This window comes from Chinchilla lanigera, unplaced genomic scaffold (genome assembly GCF_000276665.1).
Source record: "Chinchilla lanigera isolate Chin_1 unplaced genomic scaffold, ChiLan1.0 scaffold00009, whole genome shotgun sequence".
In the NCBI taxonomy this organism is placed as follows: Eukaryota; Metazoa; Chordata; class Mammalia; order Rodentia; family Chinchillidae; genus Chinchilla; species Chinchilla lanigera.
In genome coordinates this window covers 33,240,542-33,258,758 of record NW_004955410.1, presented here as the reverse complement: position 1 = coordinate 33,258,758, position 18,217 = coordinate 33,240,542, and the positions used below count along the sequence as shown (strand labels likewise).

Here is an 18,217-nt window from a genome sequence, read left to right as displayed (position 1 = left end):
TGTCTGTCTGTACTCCTAGCACTCTGGGAAGCTGAGGCAAGAAGACTGCAATTTCAAGCCTAGTGTGAGCAACTTACGGATTTAGTGAGACCCTACCTCAAAAAAATCCATTTATTTAAAATACATAGCGAATTGAAGATATAATTCCTCAAGCATGTGTTAAAGTGGGTTTCACTGGGCTTGAGGGCTTTATGGGTCCTTTCAAACCATATGCAGAACACTGCACATGTGCTTCTATAGCCTTTTCTGCAGAGGGTGTCTAATTTTTATTAGATTCTGAAGTCATAGATCCACTGCGGTCTAAACTCAGTTGGAACTAACTAGGAATGTACTGCTTGACTCATCCACCAGTGTGTACTGTGTTGAATTCCAAGACACAGAAGAGGTTACATTAACTGTAGTCCCATGATAGCCTGGACTAGCACTGTCATTACCCTTGTTACACTAGCTGGATCTCTTGCACTTGGGATGGGATATCTGGATTCCTTCTTCCTCTTCCTCTGTAGACCCTTATTCCTGCTTGCTGGTCGGAGGGAACGATTTTCCCCGCATCAGCTTTACCTAACTCAGCTGTGGACATGGAAAGACCAAAGACAGATTTGACATCGTAAAGCGAAAGCTGCACATGCAGACTCTGCATTACCTAGCTGTAGCACCTGCTTTACACTCCTTGCAACATGTTTGCTTTTTTATCGCAGAAGTGTTACCTACAGGTCTGGTAAGACCTCTTCCAAATTCACAAATTCCGGTAGTCTTGGCGGGGGAGCTACTGGAAATGGATTGTTCTAACTCCATTGTACACTGCACATTGCAGCGCGGGCATGTGCAAGCCCTTGTCTACAAATATGGGTTACTTCGATAAGCATCTTCTGGGGAGGGCTGTTGACGGTTCTATTACGGGGGCGCCTGGTTAGATCTGGGGACAGCTGTGGGAGGAAGTGGGCGTGGCGATTTTCCTGACTTCCTTGTTTGGAGTAAACTTTGGCGGGGTCTGACGGCTAAGAGGTTTGCTTTCCCATCGTAGTTGTGCTTTGGGGGAGCTCTCCCGCCTGCCAGAAGAAGCGTACGTAGACAGAGCAAGACGCCAAATCTCAGCCATTCCCTGGGGCCCCTCCAGAGAGGTGCAGGAGGAGCTGGAGTAGAAGCAGACGCGGCTCGGCTCCGGCGCCCCAGGGAGCGCGAGGGAGGCGGGGACCTCGCCCACCCGGCCCGCCGCGCCTCGCACGCAGCTTCGCGTCCGCAGCCTGCACTTGGGATGGGGCGCTCGGCCCCGGCTCGCTGACTCCGCGGTGCCCGGTGCGCTCCTTGACTCTGGGTCCCGGCGCCAGCAGCCGGCGCGCTCCGCTCGCTTCCAGCGCGGGTCCGCGGCGACAGCGCCGAGCGGCGGGGAGGGGACGCTGCACGCCCTGCCCTGGACCCCGAACGCCGCCGACCTCGCTGCGCGGCCCCTGCCCTGCCGGCCGAGCCATGACGGACGCCAGCAACAGGAAGGAGGGCTTCAAGAAATGCCGGAGCGCCACTTTCAGCATCGATGGCTACAGCTTCACCATCGGTGAGAACTTTTCACCCGCGCTGGGACTGCTGGCTTCGGCAGACGCCTGTTTGCGGAGCGGGTGCGGGTGGTCAGGGGCTGGGCCGGGCCGAGGGTGCTGGCCCGGGGAGCACAGCCTGGGAGCCGAGCCCGGGATGTCCCGGGATGTCCCGGCACCCTCGAGGGCTGGAGCTGGCATCCCTCTGGAGCCTGTCGGATTTGGGGTTACAGGTCTCTCACTACTCTGTTTCCTTGGTGTGATCTGTGTAGCAAAGCCGGAATAGAAAGGATAGAGACCTGGATAGAGACAGAGGGAGGGAATGGTAGAGACAGGAATACCAGGGCAAGGAAGACCGAAAGCAACAGAAAGAGGTGGACTTGGTAAGCAGTAACACTCTCTCTCTCTCTCTCTCTCTCTCTCTCTCTCTCACACACACACACACACACACACACACACACACACACAGAGAGAGAGAGAGAGAGAGAGAGAGAGAGAGAGAGGGAGAGAGAGAGAATGAATAAGAATGGCAGACACGTTAGACACAGGCACCTTGACACTGGGTGAGAAATAGAGACAGAGATGCTGAGACAATAGGCAATAGACAGAGTGGGAAAGGGAGAGAGAGGAAAGGAGGGAGAGAGGAGAGAAGCAGGCAGGGTGAGAGGAATAACGCGTCACGTTACTGAAATACTTGGGCTGGGCGGCCGAGCTGTGTGCCGGGGTTTGCCCCTCCTGCCCACCGGACTCCCGGTGGCGCTTGCTCTCTTTCCACCCGGGTTCACGGAGAAGGGCTGCTGGGGCAGGCTGGAGGCGCCCGCGGGGAGCTGGGCCACGTTAAGTTCTGTCCTCGATTCTTTAACTGTTGGTCTCACACGCTCTCATTGCTTTGAAACAACTTGTCAGGGCCTTCTTCATCTTCGCGGGATGGGGCAGACCCGGGAGGCCCTGGTAGCACGGGGAGGAGAGGAAGCCACCTTTCTGGAATGTCAGCGTTTGGAGTACAGGCTCTTGCAGTCCTACTTTGGGGAGCGCTCAGGTTACTATCGCCTGAAATCTTAACCCCAAAGACTTGGAAAGTTTGAGAAGTTGTCGTTTTGTTTCTTGGCGTGTTGCACCTGCTCTGAGGCATAGTGTGAAAGAAGGGACCAGCGCTCATCTCTAGGTCACTTTTGCTTGTAGTGAAGTGGACCAAAATTTCAGGGGCATGGACTGAGCATCTCGCCCACTGTGTCTCACACTGTCTCGCTGTTCAGAAACTTTGCCCACGCTGCTTCAATGAGCAGTCAGGAACGCTGTTCCTTCAACTCAACTTGAGAAATCTTGCCTGTCTTTCAGATAGGTGCCTGTTCCACTTGCTGCGGTCTCTATTGTCTATCTGCATCACAAACATAAGTCCCTCCTTTTGCCTGTAGTTCCAGCCAGTCTCCTTTAAGGCTCTTCCCGGACTGGAACCAGTCATTAGGCTGGTAGTTCTTGTTGCCCTTGCTGCCATTGCTAATTTATCTTTCACCCTCCAAGTGGGCAGGTGCTCACTGGGCATTTGTAGAAATGGATGAAAAGTTACCCAAGTCAGAAGTGTTTGAGCAAAAGTTCATTGTTCTGTAAATATGTATCGCTTTTCTTGACTTTGGTAGGAAACTTACAAAAGGGATTTTTAAGTTTCACCTGGTGGTTCCCGCTAGAGCTTGTCCTCCTAACAGGTTGACTTTCTCAAATCTAGGATTATAGCATGATCTTCTTCTTTCTTATCCCTTCCTTCCCCATTAGAAGAGATGTCTAGCAGATTGGTATAGTTTGGTGGTCAGAAAGGACCCCAAAGTTAGATGATCACTTCCAACAGAGATATAGCTTACTGGGTATAGATTACTGGGTATCTCTTCATTTACGTTTTTGCGTCTGTCCTCCTCCTCCTCTTCCTCCTTCAACAAATGTTTGTTAGTTTTATATATGTATCTATTTTTTTGAGACAGGGTCTCACTTGGGCTGTCCTTGATACACTGTATATCCTCAGCTGGCCTGAACTCCTGGGAATCTGCCTGCCTCAGTCTCCTAAATGCTGGGATGATTCCTACGTGGGGTGCATCACCACATAGGCTGTGAGAGGTTTTTAAAATTTTACTTTATTAACAGATACAGTTGAGCACAATGCTTGCCAATAGCAACACTCAGTAAATGATAATTACAATCATTCAAGGCACTTAAACTAATATAATGGCGAGTTCATGAAGATAAATCAGGTTTACGAACTGCATTTAGGGAATTTGTATTCTTGGGGTGATGTGATATGTGTATACATAACTTTTTGACAAAATAGAAATTAGTGTGATAAGAAACATTTTAGTAATTTTAGGCCAATATAGATATTTTAGAAAATATAGGAATCAAAAAGAGAGTTACCTGTAATTTTATGACCCAATGCTGAATATTAATGTTTGTTTGTTTTTCCTTTTTTTTTTTCCCCTGTGGTCTTTTTTGAGACAGAGTCTCATTACACAGTTCAGGCTGTCCTCAAGCTCACTTTGTAGCCCACGCTGGCCTCAAACTCACAACAATCTTCCTGCCTCAGCCTCCCAAGTGCTGGGATTACAGGTGTGCACCATAATATTTCTTGTATATATTTTCTAGTGCTTTTTTTTTTCTTTTTTTTTTGAGACAGGGTTGCACTATGTAGTCCAGGCTGGCCTTGAACTCATGGCAGTTCTTCTGCCTCAGCCTCCCAAGTGCTGGGATTACAGGTATGCACCACCAAGCCTAGCTTCTAGTACTTTTTTGTATGCACATACAGTAATTTTTTAACGACATACAAGCATAATGCTTGGCAGTCTATTATTTAATAATATTTTATTAGCTTTGTTTCCTGTCATATGGGAAACATTTACTTAAACAGTCTCCTATTGTTGGGCATTTAGGCTTTTGATTTTTACCTTAATAAGCAGTGATACAAACTAAATCCTTGATTACATCCATGGTTACTTTTTAAAGTTAAACTTCTAGAGGCGTTGTTGTCTAATTCAATAGTCTGTGCATTTTTAGAACCTTTGAAATATATTGCTCACCTCTCCTCTGGAAAGATTTTTCACTTTACATTGTCATCAGCAGTGGTACTCACAGTCTCTCATGGGTGCTGGACATTAAAATTTTTTAAATTTTTTACTTTGAGAGGTGGAACATGATATCTCAATTCCAAAAGTTATTTTACTTCTTTTATAAATTTACTTTGACTGTATTTTTCCTTTAAAGTGAAGGGTTTCCTCACTTTTAAATTTTCAAGTACTCTTAATGTGTATAATATGTATCAATTTGTCTTAGTTACTTTTCTCTCCTTGCTGAGACAAAATATCCAGTGCCCAAAACTAAGGACGGAAAGGCTTATTTAGCTTACAGTTTGTAGAGGTTTTAGTCCATAATCAACTGGCTCCAAAGCAGGGCAGGGCGGCAACACTTTGAGGAGGCACAAGACAGCAAAAGCAGCAAGAGCAAAAGCGGGGAGCACACCTCTTTCCCTCCCTATATTGTATATGGGCTGTCCGCCCATGCCTACACCATCTCCATGCCCTCCCCTTGCACAGGTTCAGGATGAACACAAAGTGAGGACCCTAGCTCCCTGCTGAGTCACTTAGTTAACCTTCCAAACTTCTGAAGTTGACACAATGAAGACATCCTAGAGCAGCTAGGTCCTGTCCTTTTCGCTCTAGGATGTAGAACTGCTGGGTTATGTAGTTAAGCTTCTGGATTCCTCAGGTTGACACAGTGTATCAACCGTAACACGATTATATATAGCCAATGGATAGATTATACACATCATGCAATTATCACTGTTATATATTAATATATAATTAATATACAATAATATTTTACATTATATGCATTGATGTCTTATTAAAATACATGGATAAGGTACACAAATGTACACAGGTGTGTACATGTATCTGTGTATACATATTGGTGTGTATAACACTTGCAAGTGACATGTCACGTATGTTACAAATAATTCTTCCAAGCAAGAGTCATATTCTTGTCCCATCTGCATGTGGTGGTCAGGACTCACTTTGAGAATGAATAGACATCTTGTAGCCCGCACTTGCAGTTCCTGGCTCGTCATGTGTTTCAGCAGAAAGGAGTAGTGTGGTCACCCTCCTGCTGTGTTAGAGTAGATTACTGATGAGGTTCTAGTGGCCCTCAGGTCTCTCTTTTCTTAGGTGTCTGACCTGTCACGGGAATCACCGCCTCTTCTGGTGTGGTAGATTTACAAAACTTTCAGGTCAAAGGAGTTTATATGGTATGGGAGATTCAGGAGATTCTCACCAGAAAGGCCTGTGAGGACAGTGGGGACTCAGTGCCTCTGGCATCAGGGAGGTATGAGCCACCCCTGCAGCAAGGTCACAGACAAACTCTACTGGGAATTCTACTGACCAGACTTTGCTCTGCTGATGGTGTATTTTTGGGTAAACAGGGAGACAGCTCCAGCTGGTGGCTGTCCCTCAGGAATGGCATTCCCCAGGGATGTTTGGACAGATGCGGGACCTTTCAGTAGTCACCATGCTGGGGACCTGGGGACAGAGGTCAGAAGAGTTGAGTGTAAGGATTACACGAAACACCAGGAATACCTTTGTGAAGCAGCCTGGCCAGGGTCCCTCTGACATGGAAGCCTGGAGTGGCTGAACCATGCTGTACCCAGATGCAGCTACTCTGGAAATTGAGAGTTGAGGGTCGAGGGTGGCTAAAAACAGGCCCCTCCATGTAGAAAGAGAAGCCATGGGGAATGGGTCATTTTAATACCTAATAAATATCCAGCCCTAGAAGACAAGGATGTTTATCTGAAAAACAAGGTTCTGCTCCATACCCTCGTTCATTTCACTTAAATATTCTCACACGTACCTTGTCAGAGTCAAACTGCACATGAACTTCTACATCTTATGGCTTCCCGGTGACATCAGTCATGATAACCTCTGCAATCGTGAAGTCAGTGACCCTACTGTTGGTTCTTTCATAGTGCTTTCTGCACAGGGCATGTATTCACTTGTGTCTAAGACCTCTTGACCACATTTCCATTTCATGACTGGAGATAACCAGATAAAAAGAACATAAAAGCACTGGTCATGCAGCACAAGGCAGGACCGCACTGAACCAGGAGCTGGTGAGAGGCAGTTGGACAAGCCTTCTTTATTTTACCTAATCTCCCTCCAAGAAGCAGGGACCTGCCCAGCATAAGGCAAAAGTTTGACTCATTCTGGTTTTGTTCTAGTCTGGGCTGATTCAGTGGATCTGTCAAACCCCTAGATCTGTTCATCGAGATGATAAGAAATAACGTCCATGCGGGAGGCAGAGAAGCCTGGTGGAGGGGTCTGGACAGACATGGGTTGAACTCCACTCTTCCACTTCCTTTCTGTGTGACTTCTCATGTGTGTTGGGTTGGTATTAAGTGAGGTCATCTAAAATTCAAATAGACACCCTCCAACCCCAAAATGAGTTTGTCTGCAAAAAGACGGAAGCACTGCTTTCCTTAATAAACGCTTGGAATGGAGAGTGGGCCTCACTCTCTGCTGGTGCTCCTCACTGCGTAGAGGAGAAAATGGAGCTCAGGGCCAGCCTCTCATTTCCCCCTTCCCATTAGTGTTGACACCCATGTGTCAGAAGGACATGAATGAAACAATGGCTGAGAGGGAAATAAGCTGTGTCTTTTGCTGGTGGTATTATGGAAAACACTAGACCTGTTCTGGAGAAGTGTCATTAACTGGAGGATGTATGATTGCTGTAACAACTGCCTTAAGATCCCCTGACGTGTGTGTTTTTCTCTTTGGGCTGTTCTATAACCCAGGGGGGTTCTGTAACCCAAGAAGAAAAAATGAAGGGGGCCTTGACAGCAGTCTGAGAGGCATGAAGCTTGATGCTTGTGGGACCGGCAGGGAGGGTTCCCTGTTCCACCCTCGGGCTGCCAGTGGAAGCCTGAAGCTGCAGTTGGTATACGCTGTGTTTTTTCCTTCTGCAAGCATATCTGTGGTAAAGTCTAATTTATAAATTAGGCATAGCAAGAGATCACCGATAACTAATGAAGACATGGAACAATTATAACAATGTATCGTGATAAGAATTATATGAATGTAATATCTCTCAAAATGTCTTATTGTACTCTACATGGTAATGAGTAACATGTACAGCATAGATGCTGTAGATAAAGGGGTGATTTATGTCTGGTGGAATGGAATAGTATGGTAAGATTTTATCTTTCTATGCAGACCAGGGTATGATTTAAAACTAATGAATTATTTCTGTGATTTTCCACTTAATATTTTTGGGCTACAGTTGGCTGTGGGTTGCTGAAAACTTCAGAAGCTGAACCTGAAGATATTGAACCACAGTCACCACCCAGTACTCTGTGATCTAATTCCCTCTTTCTTCTCACGTCTCTGAGAGTCAGGCAGAGTCGGGTGCAGCAGGGCGTGGAGCGGAGAGAGGAGCTGTGCAGCTGGGGCTTGTGTTCTCCGCTGTGCTTTGTCTCTTGCTCCGTTCTGCACCTTGGCCAGGCTATTTCACTTCAACCTCAGTCTCCTCTTCATGTAAAATGAGGTTTGTGGCCTTTAGCTGTGGACTATGATGAGGATCAAAGGCAGTCATACTTGGAAAACATGTTCCATTGCCTGTAAACTGCTCTTCTTGTTATGAGGGAAAGCTTAGTACTGGTGAAAACAGAGTTCTTGTGCCCCTTCTCACAACTTTTCACTCCAACCAAGAGAAACCATGAGCTCTTATGCGGGCTTGTCACTGTCACCAGCATCTGGAGTGCATGGTTTTACGAGTGTCAGCCAAGAGGTTGTGCTTGTTGTGGGAAACATGGGCTATGGAGTTATAGAATGACTTTTTATGTCCACCAAGCAAATCATTTAGTTTCTGTGAGCCTCACTTTCCTCCAGGAACAAATAGATCTCATGACAACTTCCTCAAAGGTGAGCCATGCATGCCAAGGGGGTGGAGCGCCATGCACAGTGGCTGGGTGTCACACTATGTGTGCCCAAGGCTCCTTCCTTTTGCTTGGAATCATGACTGTGAGTACATCTGGTGCTGACAGGGAGAGTGAGAGTCACTGGTCTGATTTGGAGGACTTGTGGTGCTTTCTCTGGGGCAGTAGCCAGGATGCCCTGTACAACTGTGCTGGTCCTTGACACCAGGTAGAACAAGAGCAAAGTGTATGCTAAGCTTCTTTGTGTCCTCCTCCCATGGGCTGATGGGTCTTCCTGGGCCATACAGTTTGCCTGGCCCGGCCACCAAGGCTTCAGGGCAGAGTTTACCCAGCACCATAGGAAATTTGGGAGTGGTAGAGAGAATAGCATTGCAGGAATGACACTTTAGGCCTGGCTTGGGTACTGGTTGGGGACCTAGCAGGAAGAGGGGGCCATGGTAGTTAATTGACTTTCAGTAGAATGCAGAATATCATAATCACTGAAGTTGGACACTTGGGGTTTAAATCCTGAACCTATCTTCCTTTTGTTGTGATGTGTGGCATTTCATGGGTAACAAAGTTTCATAAGCTGTAAAATGGACATGATAAAAGTGTGTACCTTTCTGGGTTGAGAAATAAAATACCGTAATGCAAATAGAGATCCTAGCGGAACCAACTTGTCTACTGGGCACAGTAGGCATGTGCTCAGGACACAGTAGTGTCAGAAGCCTATGAAGCTATTTTAATTTCTTTTAAATAAGACTTGAATAAACTATCATCATTCATAGTTTCAGGCAAGCATGATGAATAATCCTTAGAGGTCTGATATACAGTATTATACCTATGCTGTACTTACAGATTTTTTAAGGAGGTAAATCTCATGTTAAATGTTCTTACCAGAAGTTATTTAAAAAGTTAAACAATTGTAACACTAATATATTCTTCATAACAGTGAAAAGCTAAAACAGAGTTAACAGCTTTAGAAATTAATTTTTATGCAGCACGGTAGCCATGAAGGCAACGTGTCAAAGCTCCATGCAAATCTTAATGTGGCTTTAGCTTGTACCACAGTGCCTAGCACATGGTAAGCATAGAAAATTGTTAGCTGGTGTTATTAGTAAGTTAATAACCATTTGCTGCATATTTCCAAGTGGTCCTGTTAACTGCAGGCTCAGCTTCATTTTGATTCGATGTGAAACCTTTATGATTTCAATTCATTTTGGTAGACTTTGTTGTAGTGAAGAATAAATGCAATAACAGATAAGAGGTATGGCAGCACTGAGCCTGGCTTGTGCTCAAAAATAGTGTACTAGCTGGGTTTGAGAGATCATATGTGTAGAAGTTAACAGCGTAGATTCTGGAGCTGGTCTATCTTTGTTTGAATTTTGTCTTCATAGTAAGTAGTTTATTATGTGTGTAATCTTGGACAAGCTATATAGTCCCTCTGTATTTCAATGTGCTTATCTATTAAATGGAAGTGGTTATATTACTTATCTCCTAGGATGTTAGGATTAAATTACTTATCTCCTAGGATGTTAGGATTAAATGAGTTAGTGTACGTTAAGCATACAAAAAACTGTACCTGGGACACAGTAGGTTCTATATAGCTGTCATAGTAATATTTTTACTATTACTAGTTCATAATAAGTTTTCCTACTATATAATAACATGAAAATAACAATAACAATGATAACAAGCTCTGAGTCCTACTTGATCAGATACCTATACATGTTGTTCCTTGTAGAGCTATAGGAGTGATCTTGGCCTTTAGGTTTTTGTTATTCAGTATTGACATTTGCTGCCAAAAGGCTTTCACTTTCATTTACTTGAGGGTTGGTCTCCCACTGCTGTACACAATGGATTCTTGTTGAGCCTCCAAGTATCTCCTGACCTAGTTAATCATCTTTTAGGATGTGTCCTCTGGGATGGTTCAGCAAAGTGAGTCCTCAGTGCCAGGCCCTGTAATCTTGGTCAGCTTGCTTGGGTTGGGAGAGGAAAGTGGTCCTGAGCTCCTGAGCTCTGTAGCCAATCCTGGCCCTTCCTCCCCTCTAGCCTTGGGGAAGATCATTCACCGCTTTGAGGCCTGGGTGCTTCCTTAGTAAAGGGGGATAACACTCCTTGTTGAGTTGTTGGGGGGATTCTGCAGGGCCAGGAATGGAGGAACTCAGCCACTCCAGGCACCTCATAATTGATAGCCATTGGTTGTGATGATGGAGGGGGCTGTGAAATCAGGGAGTGGGCAAGACTCCCAGACTCACAGCTGCTCCCAGACTCACACTCCCTGGGTGGTGCTTACCAGTCTGCCCCCAGTTGCTCCCCACAGCCCCTAACAGCCACTTATGTCAAGTGCTGGCTTGGCTGCAAGGCTGTCTTTGTTTTAGGGTAGGATTTCTGACCAGGCCAGGGACCTGGAGGGCCTGCCTTTCCGCGTGCTTCCAGCTGGATCTGGGTAATCTGTGCCAGCTGCTTTGGGGAGAGCCAGTTGGCACTTTCCTTGCTGCTGGCAGGGGGTATTGGAGTGTGGCAGGAAGTTGGACTGAGATTCAGGGTTCCCCAGAAGCCTGTGTGGGCTTGGAGGCTGAACTGCTGAAAGCTAGTTTGCACTTGGTGGAGGTCAGCAGCTTCAGGCTGAAGGTTCATACTACGCAAGGAACTGGCCAGGAGTATCAGGCCACATGGGCCACTGAGCAGTTTGCTCTCTTGAAAGCAAATTAAGTGAATCCACTGACTCTTGCATTTTTTCTGTTTCTCCTACTGGTTGTCCTCCTACCTCTCTTCTGGACAGCTCCATGGGGGATTCAGGTGGGATTCTGTAGGATTCTTTGGGCTTCTATGGGATTCTGTGGGCTTGGAGAAGCAAGTAGAAGGATCATTCATTCTGGATTTGCATATGGGTAGTGATCACTAGCATATGAGAGGTCTTTTGACAGGTAGTCTAATTCAGCTTTGAGAAGTATAGTTACACGGATGGAGGAATGACTTATTCAGGGTCAAACTAGTAAGTGAGGGTTTCAGTGCAGCTCAGCTCCAGGGTCCTCTGTGTGTGTGTGTGTGTGTGTGTGTGTGTGTGTGTGTGTATGTGTGTATGTTTGTGTGTGTGAAATGTTGGGTTGAACCTGCTCAATTCTGTATTTCATTCTTCAGATGTTTCAGCTTTTGGAGATCATCTCAAAAATTATTCTGGCATATACATGGTAGAAAAATATTCCTTCTTTATTTTTGGACAAACTAGAAATTGAATTGCCAAGCTCTGGCATTTACCTTTTATGAGCTATATGACTACTTTTTAAACTTTGTGAATCTTGTTTGGTAATATTGTAAAGGAAGAGTAATAATGCCTACATATGATGTGACAGTGGCCCAGGAAGGAGATGACTGCAGGTGCTTATAAAAATGTTAGTTGCTTTCATTTCCTTTTCTCCCTCCATAGTGTATGGCAAGCCTCAAGGTATTTCAGCTGGCTTAGATATTTTCCCCATACTCACCAAGTATGAGAACCCTCAGCCCTTTCCTGTTCTCTGAGAAGCCCCAGGAGAAAGCTAGCATTATTTTACTTGGACTTTGGGCCCAGGGAACCTGAATTAACACAGTAGGGTTTAGGCATGGAGTGGGAAAGTGGCTAGATTTCTATTTTAAAGTTATTAGTTTACAGTTTCCCAGGAAGGCCCACTGTGTCTAATGACTCATCTTTTTCTAACGGTTGGAAGCTACTTTAGATTTTCAAAATTTTTCAAGTCAGTAAATATTGAAGGGCACTCCAGTGTCTCTGAAAGAAGGAGCCAGCAGGATCTGAGCTGAACTCCACCCTGACCATCTGCTGGGGTCCCAGGGAAACCCAGCTTTCCAACAACATGCATTTTCCTGTTTTCTTGTCTGGGTCATTCATGAGGCCAGTTGTTTGAGACAGTGAAAAAAGTTTAAAACATGCAGAAGTTAGTCCATCTGTGTAAGACCATCAGCGGTGCCTTAGTGACTGTTTCAAGGAGGCTTTTTTGAATTATAATCAGTTATGATGCAAAATGTTACCCTCATATTGATAACAAGTCTTTATCACTTGTGACGGACTTCCCAAACAGCAACTCAGCTGATTCTACCCAAAGCTCTGCAAGATCAGCACGATTAATTTCATTTTACAGATGTACATGAACTGGTTGGATAAGGAAATTTCTGTGGTTGCTGCCACTTCCTGGAGGAGGTGATCTTTGAGTCCTGGCCTTTGCAGAGTGGTGAGGGCTCAGAGGAGTGGCTAAGTGGAGCTGTGATTCCAAGGAGTCTCAGTGACTTGTTTCAGAACAATGACTCGAATATGGTCCCTACGTTTCCAAAATCTCAGGCATCTGAACTAGAAACTGGGAACCATCTTATTTCTTTTTCCTGTGCATCCACTTCTACCTCATCTAATTAGTGTTCAGGTCTTATATGTTTCTGCTTCCCTCCAATTTAAAACTCTCAAAGGAGAGGGTCATGATGGCACATACCTATAACCCCAGGTCTGCAAGGCTGAGGTGAGAGGACTGGGAATTCAACCTGGCCTGACCTAGTGACAGCCTGACTCAAAACACTTAAAAGAATTTAGAAAGGGCTGGAAGTATAGCTCAGTGTGAAGGCCTTGGGTTCAATCCATAGTACTAGGGGTGGGAGGTTTCTAGTGCCTTCCCTTTGCATACACAGGGCCAAGCCCACATTCCCAGGTAGGGTTCACAGGCATTTCATGATGTGGCCTTTGCTTTTGTGTGGTTGTGCTTTTGCCTAACCTGCCTGACCGTGAGTTTCAGTCACTTACTCTGCCTGTTTTTATGGAGCACCCGCCACAGGGCAAGCAGGGTATCAGGCATCAGACCAAGACAGACCAGCCCTGAATACATGGTGTTCACAGTCCAGTGTGGTCCACGGACACTAGCGCTGTAACTGTGCTGTGTTCTCTGATGGGAAAGCCAGGGTCCTGTGGGAGTATCCACAGTATCTGGGGTGTGTGGGACTTCCCTAATGAAGGAGTACAGAGAATGCAGGAGAGCATCTGGCTGGAGCAGATAACCTGTGCACTGGCCCTGTGGCCAGAGGGTGCCAGGTGGGTACAGAGGAGCATGGATTGGGGAGAGGCTTGAGAGATGAGCAGAGCTCTGAAATACGAGGCCTATAAAAGGCAGGATTTTTTTTTCCACCAAAGAATAGTGGAAGGGAACAAACCATCGTAAGCAGAGACAACATGATCACACTTGTGTTTATAAATGCTTGCTGTGGCTATTCTGTGGTGTATCTGTGAGTGAGTGTGGATGGTCTCTCTAGCCATTACTGTGTGTCTGGTGTCCCTCTTCTGTATCTGAGATTCCTGTATCCTTTTAAGTGTTCTCTCTTTGGAACCAATCAGACACACTTTCAGGCTGCTACAATGGCAGAAGGTTCTTGGGTGTGGAGGTTTTCTTCATTTTCCCAATTAATTTCAGTCTTTAATAAAATGAAGATAGTATTAATTTTATTTGCCTATGAAGTGGTAAATATTTATTTTAGGAACACAGAAGAGAAAATCTCATTACTGAGAGATGAGCTTTATTAATATCCTATCCTGTGTTCACATGATATTCTTTTGAAACACTATTGAAATGGGATCATACCCATTATTATTTTACTTTCTTTTAAAAGACTTAATTGACAGACTTCCAGGAAGATGGTGAAGTGGTGAATAGCAGAGAAACAGCCTTTCTAAGATTTGGTGTCTAGACACTGGAATATAGCAATGTGAGAAAGAGAAGAAGGAAGCAAGTGGGTTCCCAGGATCCAGCAAGGATCTAAAGTGAGAATTGAACAACGCTGGGAAAGCTTAGAAAGAGACCTCAGTGCAGAAGAAGGAGGTAGCAAGTGGTGATTTCTCCCTCAGCCCTGGCTCATTGCATGGGAGGAGCAGCTCAAACCTGCAGATGAGTGTTGATTTTTGTTGGTCCCACAGGCCTCCCCAGAGAAATGCATCAGTGGAATGGAGCAGTGGACACAGCAGACTGTATGGCTGGTTATTTGGGTTCAGATGTCCCTTAGGAGAGGGTGATTGCCTGGGAGCCACCTTGGAGAGGGACCAACTGAGGTCAGAATTCAAAGTAGGTACAGGCTGCCTCTACCTAGCAGCTCCCAATGTCAGGATGCAGCAGAACTGAGAAGACATCTCTGAGAAATAGTCATTTCTTAAGCATTCTCAATACTTGCAATAAAAGTACCTCCCATAAGTAATTTACAGGCATCAACCTAGGAATTAAACTAAAGAAAAATAGAAAATAGGAAGATATGGAAGCAAGATGCAACTCCAGACTTTTTTGACAAAGGCAAAATGAGGGGGCAATGACATGGAACAATTTGAAAGCCACCTACCTTTGGACCCTGTGATGTAACAGCAGAAGAAACAAAGCAGGATAAGTGAGGCTCTGGAAAAAAATCAAGCCAGAAATACTTTCTCAGATAAGTGCTGAGATGGTGACCATAATGAATGACATGGCTAGTGACTCTATAGCAGATAGAGATAAAAATAGAGTAGCTTAGCAAAATGATGGAAACCATCAATGCCCAGCATAGGAAAGAAATGGAATCCAAGAAACAGATTCTGGAGATTAAACATGTATCCAGGAGATTAAAAATTCCATTGAAAGTATACACAGCAGAATGAGCCAATGTGAGGACAGAATATCAGATCCAGAAGGCAAGATTGCTCTTAGTGATCAGGAAAAGAAAGATTTGTTAGAAATAGCAAGGGACCACAAAAAAGCAATGCAGCAACTGCTGGGTGATTCAAAGAAGAATAACATAAGTTTGATTGGAGTCCATGAAAAGCAGGAGATAATGCAAACCACATAAAAAAAGCTGTTTACAGATGTCATGGCAGAAAACTTCCCAAATATGGAAAAAGAATTTTATATACAGTAATTGAGGCATATAGAACTACAATTAGTCATGGTAAAAAAATCCTACACCAAGGAATATAACAGTCAAGACTCCAGAAATTCAGCATAAGGACAGAATATTAAAAGCTGTTAGAGACAAGAAATAAATCACCTATAAAGGAAAGTCCTTCAGAATCACGGAAGACTTCTTAACACAAACCCTCAAGTCAAGGAGAGCTTGGAGTGAAGTATTTTAAACCCTAAAAGGAAACAACCTACAACCCAGATTGATGTATCCCACAAAACTATTTTTCAGAATTGATGGAGAGATAAGATACTTCCATGAAAAAGACCACTTGATGAAATTGAAGACCACCAAAGCAACACAAAATGTTCTGAAGGACATTTTAGAAAGAGATTATGAGGACTACAACTTGATGAACCTAACAGAATGAATCCAACAGGCAAGGCAAGCAACTAATCAGAGTGAGAAAAGAAAGGGAACCAACAACAGGAAAATAATATGACAAGGATAATCCAGTATGTATCAGCAACATATCAATGTAAATGGTCTCAATTCACCAGTCAAAAGAACCAGACTAGCAGAAAGAATTAAGAAGCAAGATCTAACAATATGTTGTGTAAAATAAACACATTTAATTAAAGAGAAATTCATAGACTAAAAGTCCAAGGTTAGAAAACAATACTCCAGGCAACAGGAACCCAGAAAAAAGAAATAGCTATTCTCTTTGCAGGCACAGGGGGTTTCAAGACAAGATTGATTAAGAGAGACAAAAGAAGGTCATTACATCCTTATAAAGGGAACAGTCAAAGAGGAAGAGGAAACAATCATAAATATATATGCATCAAATACCAGTGTACCCAACTATATAAAATAAATATTAATGGGCAGGAAAAATCAAATAAGCACTAATACAGTTATAATGGGGGACCTCAGTGCCCAACTGTCAGGGGCTGGGATTTAGCTCAGCGGCACAGCGCCTGCCTGGCAAACGTGAGGTCATGAGTTTGATTCCTGGTACCAGAAAACAAACAAACAAACAAACAAAACCAAAAAAACCCCAACTGTCACAAATAGATCAAATGGGCAAAAGATCAACAAAAAAATATCATTGAACTAAATCTGTGAACAAATTTAGTGGATGTCTACAGAGTGTTTCACCTCACACCATCAGAATACACATTGTTCTTAGCTGCACATGGAACATTCTCCATAATAGACCACATGTGAGCTCATAGAACATGCTGAAGTAAATGCAAAGGAATTGAAATTATCCCACGCGTAATATCAGACCATAGTGTGATGAAATTGGAAATCAATGTCAAAAGAAGCTACAAGAACTTTATAAACTCATGGAAATTAAATAACACCCTTCTGAACAACCAGTGGGTCACAGATGAAATTAAGGAAGAAATTAGATGGTTTCTACAATTAAATGATAATGCAGTACAACATACTGGAACTTATGGGGGTGCAATGAAAGGAGTCCTATGGGGGAAAACTTATAGTAGTGAATTCTCACATCAAGAAAAGAGAGAGAATTCAAATAAACATCATAGTGTTGGACCTCAAACTTCTAGAAAGAGGATCAAGTCAAGCCCAAAGCTCATACAAGAAAGGAAATTATAAAGATCAGAGCAGCAATTAAAGCAATCGAGATTAAGAAAACAATACAAAGAATTAAGGAATCAGAGTTGGTTCTTTGACAGATTAAATAAAACTGACAAACCTTTAGCCGACCTTATCAAGAAAAGGAAAGATTCAAATCCATGCAATTAGGGACGAAATGGGGGGAAATCACAGTAGACACTGCAGAAATCCTGAAGATCATCAGTACCTATTTTGAGAACCTATATTCTAATATGATAGAAAACACAAGAAATGGACAGATTTCTAGATACATGTGAATTACCAAAGCTGAGTAGGGAAGATATAAAAATTCTGAATAAACCAATATCACTCAATGAAGTTAAAGATGTAATTAAATACCTGCAAGCAAAGAAAAGCCCAGGCCCTGATGGATTCATTGCTGAATTCCACAGGAAATTTAGACAAGACTTAATGCTGCTACTTCTCAAACTCTTAAAATACTCCCAAATTCATTCCAGGAAGTAAGCATTACCCTGATAGCAAAATCAGAGAAGGATCTAACCAGAAAAGAGAGCTACAGCAAATCTCCCTAATGAACATTAGGCACAAAAAACCCTCAAAAAAAAAAAAAAAAAAGACTGAAAGCTTTCACTCTAAAATCACTAAGATCAGGAACAAGACAAGGATATCTGTTATCACCACCCTTACTTAATATAGTTCTGGAAACAATAGCCAGAGCAAGTAAACAAGAGGAAAAAAAGAAAAGGAATAAGGATAGAAAAGGAAGATGTTTAAATTATTATTTGCAGATGACATGATACTCTATATGGAAGAATTCAAAAACTCCTCCAAAAGACTTCCAGATTTAATAACCAAATTTAATATCAATAACAAGATATGAAGACAACACTCAAAAACCAATAGCATTCCTGTACACAAATAGTAAACTCACTGAGAGAGAAATTAGGGAATCCACACTTTTCACAATAGCATCCAACTCCCCACCCCCCCAAAATGTCTAGGAATCAGCTTAACAGAAGAAGTAAAAGACATTTACATTGAAAGCTACAGTACTCTGATAAAAGGAGATCAAAGAGTACATCAGAAAATGGAAAGATATCCTTTGCCCTTGGGCAGGAAGAACAAATATAATGAAAATGGTCATACTTCCAAAATTGTTATACAGACTTAATGCAATCCCAATCAAAATACTAATAGCATGTTTCATAGACTTAGAGAAAAGCATCCTAAAATTCACTTGGAAGCAAAAGAG

At 43.6% G+C, this 18,217-nt stretch overlaps 1 protein-coding gene across 1 annotated transcript in view; it reads left to right on the top strand.

The window, feature by feature from the left end:
• Positions 1–998: 998 nt before the first annotated feature.
• The window catches only part of Pde1c (phosphodiesterase 1C, calmodulin-dependent 70kDa), a gene marked incomplete in the record, with an annotated part of 467,041 nt that continues 449,822 nt past the window's right edge, over positions 999–18,217 (top strand). Inside the window, 1 exon segment of the mRNA XM_013510635.1 lies at positions 999–1,552. Within this exon segment, the coding sequence (XP_013366089.1) occupies positions 1,468–1,552 (85 nt within the window).